This window comes from Lepisosteus platostomus, chromosome 8 (assembly GCF_059453375.1).
Source record: "Lepisosteus platostomus isolate fLepPlt1 chromosome 8, fLepPlt1.hap1, whole genome shotgun sequence".
NCBI lineage: Eukaryota > Metazoa > Chordata > Actinopteri > Semionotiformes > Lepisosteidae > Lepisosteus > Lepisosteus platostomus.
In genome coordinates this window covers 38,485,117-38,500,248 of record NC_142618.1, presented here as the reverse complement: position 1 = coordinate 38,500,248, position 15,132 = coordinate 38,485,117, and the positions used below count along the sequence as shown (strand labels likewise).

Sequence of the window (15,132 nt, the reverse complement as noted above, 5' to 3'; positions counted from 1 at the left end):
GGGTTAAAAAACAATCCTCCCAGTTTAATGAAGATGATGATAACACGAGCAACCAAACAATACAAATCCAGCCAAGAAGTTTCATGTTTGTTTTTCCAAAGAGGAATATTGTACCTTACAGATAATTTTCTACAAATTTAAAAATATATATACTTTATTTTGTTTGATTCATGAATGACTTTCATTTTGGGTAAAGAATTAAAAAATGTAGAATTTTATTATAATAAATTATTTTTAATTACAAGAATAATTTGTATCATAGACATATTATGGTAGATATAATGCACATAAAGAAAGAGTAAACTAAGTTTGATACATTCTATATAATTTCTGCAGTGTTAAATGAATGGCAGTTTATTTCCAAAGACGATTTATGATGGTGTTTGATTTTTCTGAAAATTGAAAATATTTCTCAAAAATCTGTTGTTACTCATATATATTTAGGGGAGACAGAATGATGCTTCATTTTTTATTTTTATAGCACTCTGTCAAAAAGGACTAATTTTCTATAATATGTCAGGAGGCTGTAAAACCCTAAAGAGAATTTCTTTGGATGTAAATCCTTCACGAATAAGGAACATGTTCAATGTGGAGAGAGGATGCATTGTCTGATTTGTGAAACATTTCTTAGAGCTCTTGTCAGAGCTGTGTGTATTATACAGGACATCTTTCCTACTTAGATTGCATTAACATAATGAATTAAATAATGTATGCCTGAAGTAGATTTAATTATATGAGATACATGAACAGTGTTGATTGAATTAAATTTTATTTAATAAGCAGAACCACAGAAGGAGGGCATTGAATGTAGGAAAATATGTTTTTGGGGGGATGGGGGTTAAAATCTAAAGAATTAAATAAAGTAGATTTTTAACATGTGATCACAATGAAGATGATAATGGAACAGAAGGCTTTTTAATGATATGAAGTTTAAAAGAAGGAGCTTTTCTCTTTAGCAATGTATTTTCTTTTTAAAAGCACTTAAAGGAACAACAAGAAATTATAATCATAATTTGAGTTATGAGGATTTCCTGACAGTAAATGGTTATCAGTTATCATGAAAATGGATGATATTTATCTCCTGGCTACTCTTCAGAAGAACGTCTCAAAGGATATTTGTTCAATGTTCAATGTAGGCAAATATCCTTTGACAAGTTAAATACAGTATCTGGATGAAAGTCTGATTCCTGCTCTCACTCCCTGAAGGCCTACAGTTGCTGGTATAGCTGGGGGTTGGTACAAAGACCATTTTGATCATTGTAAAAGTTTGTACTTTCAAACAAATAAATCTTTAGATGTTTTCAGGGCTGATATTCTGGTACAGAGGGCAGACCTCTAGTTCTTTAGTTCTGTTTTTTTGTCCAAATAAGCTTACATTACATAATTGAACTAGTTATTTTCTTAATCAAACAAGTTAAGCCCTTTCCTGTGTTTTTTTGGCAGCTGGTGATTCTTAAAGTGGTTCAGTTAAACTTAAATCAAGGCCAAATAATCTTTTCACGGAACTCTCCACATTTCTCAAATCATTTTTTTTCTGAGGGTCAAGCCTTTGGGACCTTCAGAATGAGAAGGATTAAGGCATCTTATTTCTGTCACATGTATTTGGATCAGATATGAGTTAATCAAAAGCATATGGTGTGAATATAAAGAACTTACAATAAGGTAAAAATGTGTGTGTTGATTAAAAAGAAAAGGATATTGAACAAATCGTCGTGGATCTTTTATTAAGAATTTAATCAGGAAATGTGTATCATAATAAGATTACTTTTAAATCTCACTGAAATCCTGATACAAATGAACCTTTTGAGGTCTAGATGCTGCTTGACTTGCTTTATTAAGAATATTTTAGTAGGGGACTGGATATAAAAATGTGCACCTAAGTGCCTGTAAATGTGGCTGTTTCACAAACAGAACATATTGTGCTGTGATGCTGGTAAAACAGAAACAGCAATACACAAAATTGCATTACAATCCACAGAATTATAATTTTTTCTTGAAAAGGGCGAAAGTTTTACAAGACTTCTTCAGTTTTTTTTCTATAATCTTCAAGACAATGTAAGAAATATATTTTGTATTCAGAAAAATAATACAATAATTATTCAGGAAAACTTACAAGGGCCATGAAGCAAAAAGTGTGAGTGCAAGAGTGTTCATACACCCCCTAGTTTACGTAGCGGTTTGGTTCCACAATTATTTACCAGACCTGATTTTGGAGACTGGAGATTGTATGCAATCTCTTTGGCTGTTATTTTAGTGTTTTATTTCACAGCTCCAATGATTTTTCTGTCATCAACTGCTGTTGTCTTGCTTGGATGACCTGGTCTTTTCCGTTTGCTTATTCCTCCAGTATTTTTTTCAAGACTTTCCAGTCGGTCTGCAATGGTTCTTAATTAGAATTTTCTTTACTTTCATCCTCAAAATTCATTGCTTTTCCATCATTGAAACTCTCTAGTCTTCTTTGCTAATGCCTTCTAATTCAAGAGGCAAATCCAAAAAGTAAACTCCAAAAGACTGAAACCAATGCTGTATAGCTGCTCTTTTATGTTTTCGCAATTAATGCATCATGGTATCACATCTTTTGATGTGAAAGGAACAGGTAATGGGTTTATTCCATGCTAAAAAGAAAAGAAAGGCCATCCTCTAAATCTTTTTCTAGATCTCTTCGTCGTTCCTTCTCCTCCTCCCTGGGCCACTTGCCCCCCTCTCTTACTAAACCCTCTTTTGCACCTCTTCACAGTGATCTGGTCCAAGACCAGGCTTTCCAACCACCTCCTTTTCCTTTACAGATGTCGTCATCACAATATCATTACCAAAGGATTTCACCTAAAATTTAACACTTTTTCCTTTGACTCTGGTAATACTCAGAGACTTCTACAGCAGTTCTTGTGGAAACTGATGCTTTCTACCATTTATTCCCTCCAACAACAGATTACCCTTTGCAACAATAACATCAAAGAGTCCTTTCTTTTCTTTTCAGCATGGAATAAACCCGTTACCTGTTCCTTTGCAGCCTATGCATGCTGACGCAGCTACCCACAGTACTTGAACTACTTCTGATGTGAAATACAATTATCACTTCACTGATCCAATACATAAGTTTTCACTGTGCACTTTAAGTATGCATACAATGGCCAGAATTTCTATTAGGTCTGGTGTGTTTTTCATCTTTTAGTCAAGGCCACCAGTCTTTCCTGGTGGAAACAATAGTGCAGGCGCCAGTCAAAAAAGACTGAATTACCATACTGTTTGTCTAGACTCTCTTTAATTACCACACAGTCAGTGGTGATGTAGGTTTGAGGAACAGGCTTAAGCAGACCTGCGTCCTGGAGACAGAGAGGAAGCACAAGGTAAAGGGAAGAAGGTTCAATGCACTGTTATACCTATACCCAGTCAACTGCATACAATCATTTCATTAATTAGCCCCTACTTGTTAGTTTTGGCTACTCTGGCTACACCCCCTTGATCACCTGAACACTCCTGCTCTTGATTTTAGACCTGGAGCTCCGGCTGGAAAGGGGATATATAAGCCACGACCAGAGCTGCTCAAAGTGGAAGGATTTAGGACAGATTTTGCAACACAGGAGAGGACTCATAGAGGAGTGGGGACTCAACAAAGAGCAGCAGTGTTACTTGGTATAGAGAGGCAGGGTAGGGGGAGTATAATGAGACATATTGTTTGGGACTGTTGGGTCTGAAGAGAATGTGATGGACAATCAAAGGACTATATGGAGTTTTGTTCTTCTTTTGGTGTTGTGGCAGAAGCTATGCCAAGACATAGGACAGACCTGATTTCAGAATAGTAATGCCTTTTTTTCTGAACTTTAAAGTAAATTAATATTAGAAACATTTGTGTTTTATTACAGTAGTTTTAGTGATGTACAAATATGAACACTGAATTTTAGCAAACATAATTAAAATCTTATAGCTTATATTTTCAGTAAAGATGAGTATAAAAAGGGATAAAAAGGGTGTTAAAAACATCCCAGCCCTTCTAAAAGTTTGTATTGAACTTTTCTGTGTTTTTGTAGCCCAGTCAACATGTGCCTATGACGGCCTAAAGATCTACAGTGGAACCTTCCCCACAGCTCCTCTGCTGACAACTCTGTGTGGTTCTGAGATACCAGGACCTTTCACTACATTTGGCCCAATGCTGTTGAATTTCTACTCTGACAACAGTATTAATGATAATGGCTTCCTGGCTCAATATGAAGTGGTCTGTAAGTATTTGCTAGCTCAATTTTTACTTCTCATTCTCATTATAGAAAAATATAAAATACATAGGAAAGCCCTGTGTACCAAACTGTGAAGAAGCGTCAGTATTTTTTGTCTGGACTGTTTAATGATATCAGATCTATAACATGCTTTGAAGAAGCTGAGAATGTGATCTCTGTAAAATGTATCTGCTCATTCTCCCTGGAATTTGAGGACCTGAGAGGGTGACAGCTTCACAACATGCCTCTCACAGGCTAATCCCTTGAGTTCAGAGAGTGCACTGCTGTTCTTTACACTACTCTGTTCACTGCTGCAACAAAACTTAAAGGTCAAGTAACTCTGCTATAAACTGCAACCTGTTTCAGAATCAAATATATGCATGTACATATTTCATGCAGAATACTCCAGACAGACCATTTTATGAAGTATCTTTCTTATTATCAAACACTAAACCCAGAATGAGCTTCTTTACCCATCTTATATTTAAAAATCCTACATTGTGAACGAAAAGCCTCTCAAATTATTATTATTTTTAATAGTAGTAGTAGTAGTAATACTTATGAAGGTACAGTGCCTTTTTGCTAATATTTCAATTCAAAGAATTCAGATATGTGCAGAAATCACAAGATTATTTATCTTAGTTCTTCAAAATGTTGCGTTTATTCCAATGATATTCCAATGAGGTTTTTTATTTCCTTGACATTATTGTTCCAATGGTACATGTATTATTTATCTATAGGAAATATCAGTTGGATCCTGTGAATTGGCAGCCTTCTTGTCAATAAAGTGATTTTTATTTAGGGGCAAATTTATGGAACTTGGTTAGTGTGGTAAATGGAGAAAATGAAAATATTTAGATATGATAAAACAGTGGACCTTGCACTGTATGGAGGGATGCTAGTTCTAATGAGAGACTAGGTGGGCCTTTAACCCCAAGAGTCAAATGAGAGGTTTCTACAAGCGCAATAAAAGTCATTATGACATGCACGTTCAGATTTTCAGATTCTCTACCTCCACTCCTTATGTTTACTATATGAGACTCCAACATCCATTAAATGACTGGTAATGATAGGAAAAGCTCATTGGAATTCAAAAGTGTAGAAGTGTAGAATTCAAAATGTATTATAGAGATTTATTTTTATTTAATATAAAACAATGGTAATACTGTATGTCTGACCTGAAATGTCTTAATAATCTCCTGTTGTCTCTGAGTTTTCTGCTGCATCTGCAGTGTCATTCCAGATTGACTGAGGACAATTTATCCCATGAACTCCAACATATGTTTCCTTGTCCTCAATTGGCCCTAAAGTGCAAGTTATTATATTCAATATACTGTATACTGTCTTTAGAAAGTACTTCAGAATTAAAAGGCAAAACATTTTAAAAATATAGGAACTTCTTCATTGCAGGACATTCAGAAATGACAGATTTAAAGAATTTATCTGTCTGGGAATTTCCATGTTTTGTTCAGGCTTCTTTGTTGATGAGTGACAGAGAGTGTCTGAGTTCCCATTAAGCTTCTGTGGAATTCAGAGAATGAGAGACCCTGCAATTCAGCACAATCAGGGGGATTCTGTTCCTGTCTGTGTCAGGGGCGAGGCTTTGGCTTGTGGTGCCACAGAATGCCAGAGGACGCCCTTGGCACATTTTTCTGCTGAATGGTTTCTATATATAATCCAAGCCTGACAATAGTGCCATTTCACTGGGGTGATGACTCATCCTCACTGTTAAAATCTACCAGACACACAGTCTTCTGAAATGATAAAACCAAGAACATTGCCCATTGCTGGTGTGAAACACATGAAAAACATGATTTTCACACTTTTTGTAAAATTGGAACAATTTTGTAAAATAGTAGAAAAATTACTTAAATTGATTTTACTGATGTGCAATAAAAAGAGGCATAGCTGACATATTGCCTTCAAATTAAAATATACTGTTTAGACATTAGCTCAAAGAGGTTTAAAACACAAAGTTGTAGGTTCAAAATACTGAAATAATGTATGCTGGTTGATGTGTGTTTTTCATAAAATATTGCTGACATGGGACAGCACAATGGCACAGTGGTCAGCATTGCTGCTTCACTTTACTGAAGCCCTGGGTTCAATTCCTGGGGTGCTACCTGCGTGGAGTTTGTATGTTCTGTCCGTGTTAGCATGGCTTTTGTCTCGGTGCTCTGGGTGCTTTCCACTGTCCAAAGACATGCTATAGGTTAGGCAAAAAATGTTTGAATTTGGGGAATTTAATGCTTACTGTCCACCAATCCTTCATTATATACAGTTACATGGATTACAGGGAGCTTTTAATCGTAAATGATTAAACAATAAGGTATAATACCTTAGGCGAGCCACTGGGCCAGCCTTAATGTTTCCTAATATCCTTTCTTTCTTCCAGCCTGTGGTGGTGTCTTCAACAACAGTGCCGGTACAGTCAGTAGTCCAACTCTCTCTATTACAAATTACCACAACAATATGAACTGTACCTACCACATCATTGTGAGCCAGGACCGGGTAGTGGAGCTAAAGTAAGTTTGCAGTTTTCTGTTCCTTAGTGCCAGAAATAATATTTTGTGTTAACGTACATTTTCCATCTTGGTAGGAGCACTTGACTAGCAAAGATGCAACAGAGTCTTCTTGAGCCGGCTACTTCTCCGATATCATTAAGAACAACCATAACAATTCTAGAGTCCTGTACTCCACCATCGACAGACAGCTAAAGCCAAAGTGCCCCACCACTTTACCTGCTTCATCCCAACTTTACAAAACATTTTTTGTGTTTTTTAGCTCCAAGATTGACAACATCTGCCATCACTTTCTCTCCACAATGCATGTTCCCACCACATCTCCTCCCTGCTTGCCTAGGTTTGCTGGTTCCCTTCTGTCTAGCTTCTCTATTCTTGACGCTGCATAAAGTAAATTGGTAATGTGTATGAAATCCACTACATGTCTGTTAGATCCCATTCCTACTGCTTTATTTCAGTCCTGTTTCTCTACTCTCTGCTTTGCTGTTCTCATCATAATAAATAAGTCCTTGTGTACTTGTGTAGTACCAATGACCCAGCTGCAGTCACTCCTGTGCCAAAATAAAATGTTTTTGTTTGAGGAAAACTGAACTGGTGCTCCTGGCGGCCTGATACTGTTCAGCATTTATGTACAGTATTCCAACTTGGTCAGCTGTTACGATCAAGCTGTTATGATTAAATTGTGACAAGACTGAAGTCATGCTTCTTGAGACCTCCCATCAACTATGTAAGCCAGTGAAGTAACTCTATCTGTGGATTACACTGTACTTAAATTTCAATGTAAATTAAAGACCTTAGGGGTGATATTTGATCCAGGCCTCATGTTTGACCCACATGTGCAACATATTGTAAAAACATCATTCTCCCACACAGAAATATCATCAGACTACGTCCTATGCTGTCACTAACTGTTGCTTGGAAGCTAGTCAACACTTTCATTTTCTCTTGAATTGATTACTGTCATGTTCTACTCGCTGGGGTATCTAAAGAGTATCTACTGAAGAAACTTCAGTATGTCCAGAATTCCAGGTCTGCCAGATATACTAACCAGGTCTTGTGCAAGTGATCACTTTACTCCTGTCATGGAATCCTTGCACAGGCGTCCATCAAGTTTCATGTCAATTTCAAATCCTCATGCTTACCTATAAGGCAGTACATGGTTTGGCACCTCAGTACCTGTCTGATTTTCAATTCAATTCAATTTTTACATACTTTCTATCATCCTACTCCACACCTCGCAACCTTCTTTCTCCTGTCTGTCCTCCAAGCACGTCTACATTCTATGGCTGACAGGGCCTTTTCCTGCTATGCCCCTAATCTCTAGAATCCTATCTCTAAGGTTGTATGAGAATTACCTTCCGTGTGCACTTTCAAATCTAGATTTAAAACCTTCTTCTTTAAGAGAGTCTTTATTTAACAGTTTCTGTGTCTACCCCTTTGCTTTCCTACTCTATTCCGAATGCTTATTGTACTATAATTGTGTAATTCTGCTGTCTCCTCTAATTGTGTACCCTTTTTTCTTACTGTTAAGCACTTTGAGAAGCTATATAACAAAAACGTTTATAAAAAATAATACATTCAAATAATATATGTATGGAATATATGGTTTGAATCATAATTTATCAATTGCAAAGTTGGAAAGAAGAACCATGTAAACCTACTTCAAATATTTGTGTATTTTTGGTCAAGATAGATGACAGTTCATTATTAGAACACTGCTAAGGAAAGAAGAAGTATATATTGCCATGAAAATATTTTGTTTGCTCTTGCTCATTTTTCTCTTTTAGCCATGCTCTCATTGCACAAAAATCTATAGCTGTAGAAAATTATGTTCACACCTAATGTGTTAAACAGATTCACTGATTTAATGTCATAAATAAAGATTTCATGGTCAACAATTATGTCAATAATACCTCTTCTAAGTGTATTGAATGCTCATTCACCCTAGCAAGAAGTAGTTTAGGTGTTCTAGTTAATTAACCATTTTAGGATTAGCAATGCCAATGTTTATCTGAGCAACAGCTTCATACAATACCAGTTTCAGTTCTTAATTTGTGGAGCCACAAGCCTATCGCCATGGTTTTGTAATCGCGGTAGTCTTTGACAAGACCTGTAAAATGGGAAGTGCCAGGCTGACTGGAGAGGCCAGCAGTTTTTTAGCAGCACATTGGGGACTAGACAACTGTCTAGACACTCGCCCCCATCTCTCAAACCAGAGCACAAGGCCACACTGGCAATATTAGCCCTGTGGGTGTCTCCACACAAAGAACCACAGAGTACTGTTTGAGTCTCTTGGCAACTGGCAATGTGATGCTGCTGTCTGGCTGCAGCCCAGCTGTAGATGAAGCTCTTCCTTGTAAAGAGCTGACGCTTTAGCACACCCCTTTAGTAGTCAATTTTTCTATTATTGTATGACATTATAAAGTTGGACATTTTTTTTTACTTCCTAAGTTGCAGATATAAATCACTTCTGGATGTATTACAGGTTAAAATACATTTTTTATTAGAATTATTTGAAGCTTTGAAAACATCAATGGTTGCTTGCATATCACTTCCATTATAACATTTACAAGTATGAGTAAATGTTTTAGGTATAATTCAGGTCCTAAGATTTTTATCCTTCAGGATTTCTCCTAGACATAAAGTTTTTTTCTTCTGAAGTTATCAAATTTACCAGCTATGCCATCTGTTTCCTTCTCAAGTTGTTACATACAATCTTTAGCCGTGCACGGTGGAAAAAGTGAGGTGCTTTGTGTTTGTGCATTGTGTCTTTCAGAAGAGTATTTCCTGCTGGGAATTTACATTACCCCCACTATGCATATTATAAGATGTTGTTCCATTGTTTCTTCTTTGCAGATTCAACACTTTCCATCTGGAGGCCTCATCCAACTGCAGATATGACTATGTGGCAGTCTATAATGGGAATGACTCCAATGCTTCTTTGCTGGGAAGGTTTTGTGGCAGGGAACTCCCCCTTACTCTCAGGTCTTCCTTCAACCATCTTTTTATAATGTTCATAACTGACTTCTCTATTGGGGCTGGAGGCTGGAGAGCAACCTACAGAGAGACCTTAGGTATGTGTTCACTTTGTTCTGACTCTGCTTTTGCTGGCTGGAGCTGGCATTACCACCTTATATCCTGATCTCATTAGATCTCAGAAACTAAATAAGATTAGGCTTAGCCAGCACTCTGATGGGATACCTACAAAAAATAGGTTTAAAGAAACCAGGTATTTTCTAAAAGGTGTCCAGCATTTGGACCTCAAACATTTGGCTGGGAAGCTTGTTCCAGATACTCACTAATGTTTGTGTAAAGAAGTGTTTCCTATTCCCCTTCAATTTCCAGATGTGACCCCATATTCTTGTTTGACTAGGACACTAACATTCTCCGAACCTGTACCCTTTTGTACTTAGTATATAGGGATCAAATCTCCTCTTTTCTAGATTGAATAGATTTAATTCCCTTGACATGTCTATATACAAGACCATTTCAGCTTTTCTGTTTTCTGTGGTATGGTGGCCTAAATGGAACATAGTGGATGAGGTATTACTAGTTAATTACAGAGTTTAAGCATGATTTGCCTTGATTTAAACTCCATGCTTTTTATGTACTTAAGTATTCTGTTGCCTTTTTATTGCTTCCCCACATTGTCTTAATGAAAACATAGAAGAATATACATATACACTCAGATCCCTTTTGTGTGTAACATCCTGCATCCTTCGCACTGATCAGTACTGAATTTCAATTGCTAAGTGTTTGCCCCAATCCAAGATATCATCTTTTGGAACTACCTTACTACTGTTTCTGTTTGTACCTCCATCTGTTTTACTGTCATCAGCATATTTGAGTAGCTTGCTAATTGTATCAGAATTGTATACAGTAGGTCGGGAAGATCAAAGAGTCTAAAATTGATCCTTGTGATAGATCACTGCTAACATCAGCCCAGGTAGAGATTATAGCCTCTTATAATAAATTCACTTTTTGCTGTTCGTTAACCAGTTCTTGATCAGTTTATATACATACTTGTACATCAGTTACTCTACACATATGCTAACCCAATATATCCATGAGTCTCTGGTTCAGGTGCAAGCAGAACTTCTTGTACAGGACCTACCTGTTTCTGAAAGGATCCTCAATACCCCAAAAACCTACAGTAAATCCTACCTTTCTGCACCAGTCCTGTATGGTGTGCATAGTTTTCTTTGCCTGCTGGTGCTACCTACAGTCACCAACCTTTCTCTGTCTCTTTTCTGAAGACTTCTGCCTCCCTGCTCATACAGTAGTGTGCACAGTCTCCCTGAAGGGTATGTCCTTTGGTTTCTGTTACTCGACTAAATCTGAGTAGCACCAAGCTGGGTCTTAGACCTACGGATCTCGGACTCATGACAGCACAGACTTATTCTCTCTGGATGTGTGGCCAGAAAGACAATCATCTTGCTCAACCCAAGACAAAGAGAGGGGCTTAAGTATTAAGATTGTTTTTTTTTTGTGTGAATAATTATGTTTTTATGTACATAACTTTTTACCACCAAGTTTTATTATATGCTGAGTTTGCAAGAAATGTGTGAGAAAAAGTAAAGAATTAGAGAAAATAAAGACATAATTACTTCTGACTGCCAACCCATTTCCCAAAAAAGTTGTTGTTCCTAAGGAGGCATAAATGCCAGCAAAATAGAAAGAACTGTTCATTTTCAAACTTTTTATCCCTGAAAATTTATTAATCTGAAAGATCTACTTAAAGTAGTGTTGATGTTACAGAATATCCTTGTTCTTGAAATGATAGGCAAAAAAGAAGCAACATCTGGAGATATTTAACACAAGTAGAATAAAATACAAAGACTAATGGTTTTCACAAAAGAAACATGGTCAACAAAATGTTTATAAAATCTGCAATTTTATAATTATGTATTGGATACCAGATGTTTCAATGTTACTATAAAAAGCACTAGGCTGTAATTCCCGGGATTTCCTGGGTGCTCTATCAGTGTGTAGATAACTTAGCATCTGGCTCAAGAAACGAAGGAACTGGCTCTGGATTCACTGGCAAATAGGATTAAAACCTTTTCAATTCAAGAAGTGAAGTCTCATTATAAATGGGTTGTCATATAGTAGTCCCCTCAAGTTTATCTACATTTCTATATCTGCACTGCTTTATAGGGCAGCAAGGACACACCCCACTGAATTTCCAGACATTTCTCTCAAATTTTCCTCACTCGCTCTCCGTCCAGTCTCAAACTGTGCTACGTGTTTCAATCCACAGTGGTTATGACAAACTGAGGGAGGGCATATTTGTTGTATGACTCATAGCCGTCCACAGCCAATTACTGACTTCCATGTGGTGTGGCTTAAAAAGAAGGATTTTTTTCATCATAATTAAAAAAAGACATTGACTTCTTTGCTTGCTGCCAAGATTCACATTCCCATGGGTCCTACTGCAGATTAAAAGTGTGTTCTTTGTGCTTATGAAACACCAGTTAGAAGAATACTGTATAATACAAAAGGCCTTTCAAAGATAAAACCAAAAGAAAATTGTTTCAAAGCATTCATCCCATTCCATCTGGCTAAAGATGATATACCTTTAAATTCTGTTCCAGTCTTTAAATCCAAAAAGAAAAAGGTCTGTCACTGTTACAAAACCAACAGCTGATGCAATTGCCTGCCATCAGTATTCCTTATCCAATTTTTCACTAGGTTAAGGGTTTTGCACTTTATTTAGAGAGGACTGTCCTTATTGAAATTAGTGTCAGCCTAATAATTTTTGTAGCATTACTAATAATTATGAAGTTGTAAAACAAGCCATCTATGTGTTAGGAACCAAGGATTTAATAATTTAATAGTGTCAGACAGACAAATGTATAGGCTAACTTCAATATAAACTTTAGCGCCTAATAAGTGGTCTCCAAGATGGAGGGCTTTGGCTGGGAATGTTTAAAAACAGTGGAAGAAAAAGAAGGTGTCTTATACATGTTGTAGGATACTTCCCCTCCCATATCCACCCATTACTCATGTAGAACAAACAGAAAACCCAAATGGAAAAGATGATCAAATGACAGGAAATCCTCTGAAATTCCATAATGTCCAGTACAATTTAGGAAGATATTATGGGAAAGTTTTCTTTCTCAATGACTTTTTTTTTGTTGGTAGTAGTATTTCAAAATTCCTTAAGCAATTGGAGGAATGATGTACAGTAGTTCTCACCTACAGCACTGCAACCTCACAGTAGTCAAGGATAATGTATCCCAGATTCAATCCAGCAATCCAGCATTGAGATATTGAGATTCTAAGTGTTTCTGAATGTTTTTGTGTTTAATAAGCCACTGAACGGAGGACAAAACCTCAGAACGTCTTTGTAGTAATACTGTCACACTTGCCAAAATTATAAGAGAAAGAAGAAAGAGGTGTTCAGTTAGAAAAGGAGACAGATGGCACCTGGGGGTGATCTTTGTTATACAGCTTTTCTATGTGCAGCCAAAAGAGCTAATGATCTCAGAGATTAGAAAGCTAGATAGTAGGCAAATTAATTTGTGTTAATTTGCAGAACCAAAGATCCTAGACTCCCTCCTTCTTGTGAAATTAACATTTTCAGTTTTAATGACTCTTTTCCCATGGTTTGGGATCTAAGCCCTTGGCTACTCTGAAATGTTCAACTAAAAGAAACATGGCCAAAAGAATGACTGAATCAACTTAACCCTGTCTCCTAAAATTGTAGGAATTCATACTGCATAGATGTGCAATACTGTTCAGTTTGTCTTGTACCTTTTATCCTTATCTCATGTCAAATCAAGACCACAGTAAACCTTTCATTAAACATCTAATATAAAAATAATTAGCTTAAGATAGGTATGTATCATCTAATGAAAATTAAATTTGTTTGATTTACATTAATGAGTTAAACGAGCTAAACACACTCTAAGTATCACTGGATAAATGGTGGAATGCTGAATCTGGTGCCATGTATTTATGGCCATGTAATGAAGTGCACAATAAATCACATGCACTCCAATGGCACTTACAACATGGAAATGCTAGTGAAATGGATTGCCTGGTGTGTCTCATTGTGTTACTATCTCCTGGGGCTCTTTGTGTATTTTTTATGCATTTTCTTTTTTATTGTTTTCTGCAGTAGATGGGTTTAATGGAATGGCATAAATTACAAATTGGTCATCCTCTCTGATGTGGATGCTTTCTTCCAGGGTGCATTGTAGTAGCATGATTGCCTGGTTTTGTCTATATTTCCAGACAGGTCTCTTACGAACAAAGGCAGATGCTGGACTGGGTTTTGCAGTTAGCCTTGTACAAAGCAGCAACAATATGTTTTTGGGGAAGTTAAAATGTCTTTGTATCCAGGAGCAGAGCAGAAAGTCGGCCTCTTGACCCATCTTTTTCATTTGGTTTAGGTTAGTCATACATACTGTACAGTGGTAGTGATGCGGCAAAAGTGATGAGTCCCAGAGTGGTTAGTGTTCTGCGTTCTGGCCCATGGGGCTGTGGTCTCAGCTTCTAGGTAGGATGCAGGTGTTGTGTCGGATGCTTTACTGAGTTTGCTCCACCCAACGGCTTGCTGTATACAGTGGAATAATGAATGTGGAATATATTTCTCAAAGTGATCTTTTTAGTTGGGGCTTATTTTTGATCTTCCAGTACTCCATCAAGTCACAATCAGTTATCATCATATATGCCAAATAAGAAATTTTTCTGCTTTTTATGTAAGAAAAGGTTGTTCTCTGGATTACAGTGAGAAATCTCAATTTAAATAGCTTTGTTTCACAGTATTTTCTTAGTAAATTTTGGATTTTCTTCATTTCATAGCCTTTCACAACAAAATTGTTTCCTCCTCTAGCTGTGTCCTCGTGTCACAGTGAGATGTAATGCACATTCAGTGGCTGCTCCTTTAAAGCTCTATAGTTCTTTTGTTCAAAGTCAGTAGTGGACTGAACCTACATCTGTCTCCAGCTGGCTTAAAGTTTATTGGCTCACTAGACAGAAAAAATAAAATTGCTGAACAGATTAGGGTGAGAATTTTTATTGCAGTTGCAACAGCATTTTTTTAACAGTCTGAAATGATGCACTGTGTACGACATGTAGCAGATGAATGCATTAACTCTTAATGCTACCCTCTCATTCTCTGAATGCTGGTTCCCTTAGGTCATATTCAGCAACTGAGAAAATAATCGAAGGCGTCTTACAGCTAAATGTTATTCAGCAGATATATACTGGTATGTGCTATGATTTATGCAAATATGAGCAGGGCACTTCTGTGGAGGCTACTGTGGAGAAACAACAAGAATGGGAATTTGAGTCACATCTAGGTTTGGGGAAGAGCAATTTGTAGCTTCAATGTAAGACATAAAACAGACATAAGCCCCAAGAACACACCTCCTGCAAGAACTAAAGATACA

At 36.9% G+C, this 15,132-nt stretch overlaps 1 protein-coding gene across 1 annotated transcript in view; it reads left to right on the top strand.

Annotated features, from left to right (window-relative positions):
* The window catches only part of cubn (cubilin (intrinsic factor-cobalamin receptor)), a 128,812-nt gene that overhangs the window by 99,680 nt on the left and 14,000 nt on the right, over positions 1 to 15,132 (top strand). Inside the window, exons 57-59 of the mRNA XM_088643354.1 lie at positions 4,029 to 4,217; positions 6,607 to 6,736; positions 9,590 to 9,807. Coding sequence (XP_088499480.1) covers positions 4,029 to 4,217; positions 6,607 to 6,736; positions 9,590 to 9,807 — 537 coding nt within the window. The remainder of the gene's footprint in view (positions 1 to 4,028; positions 4,218 to 6,606; positions 6,737 to 9,589; positions 9,808 to 15,132) is intronic.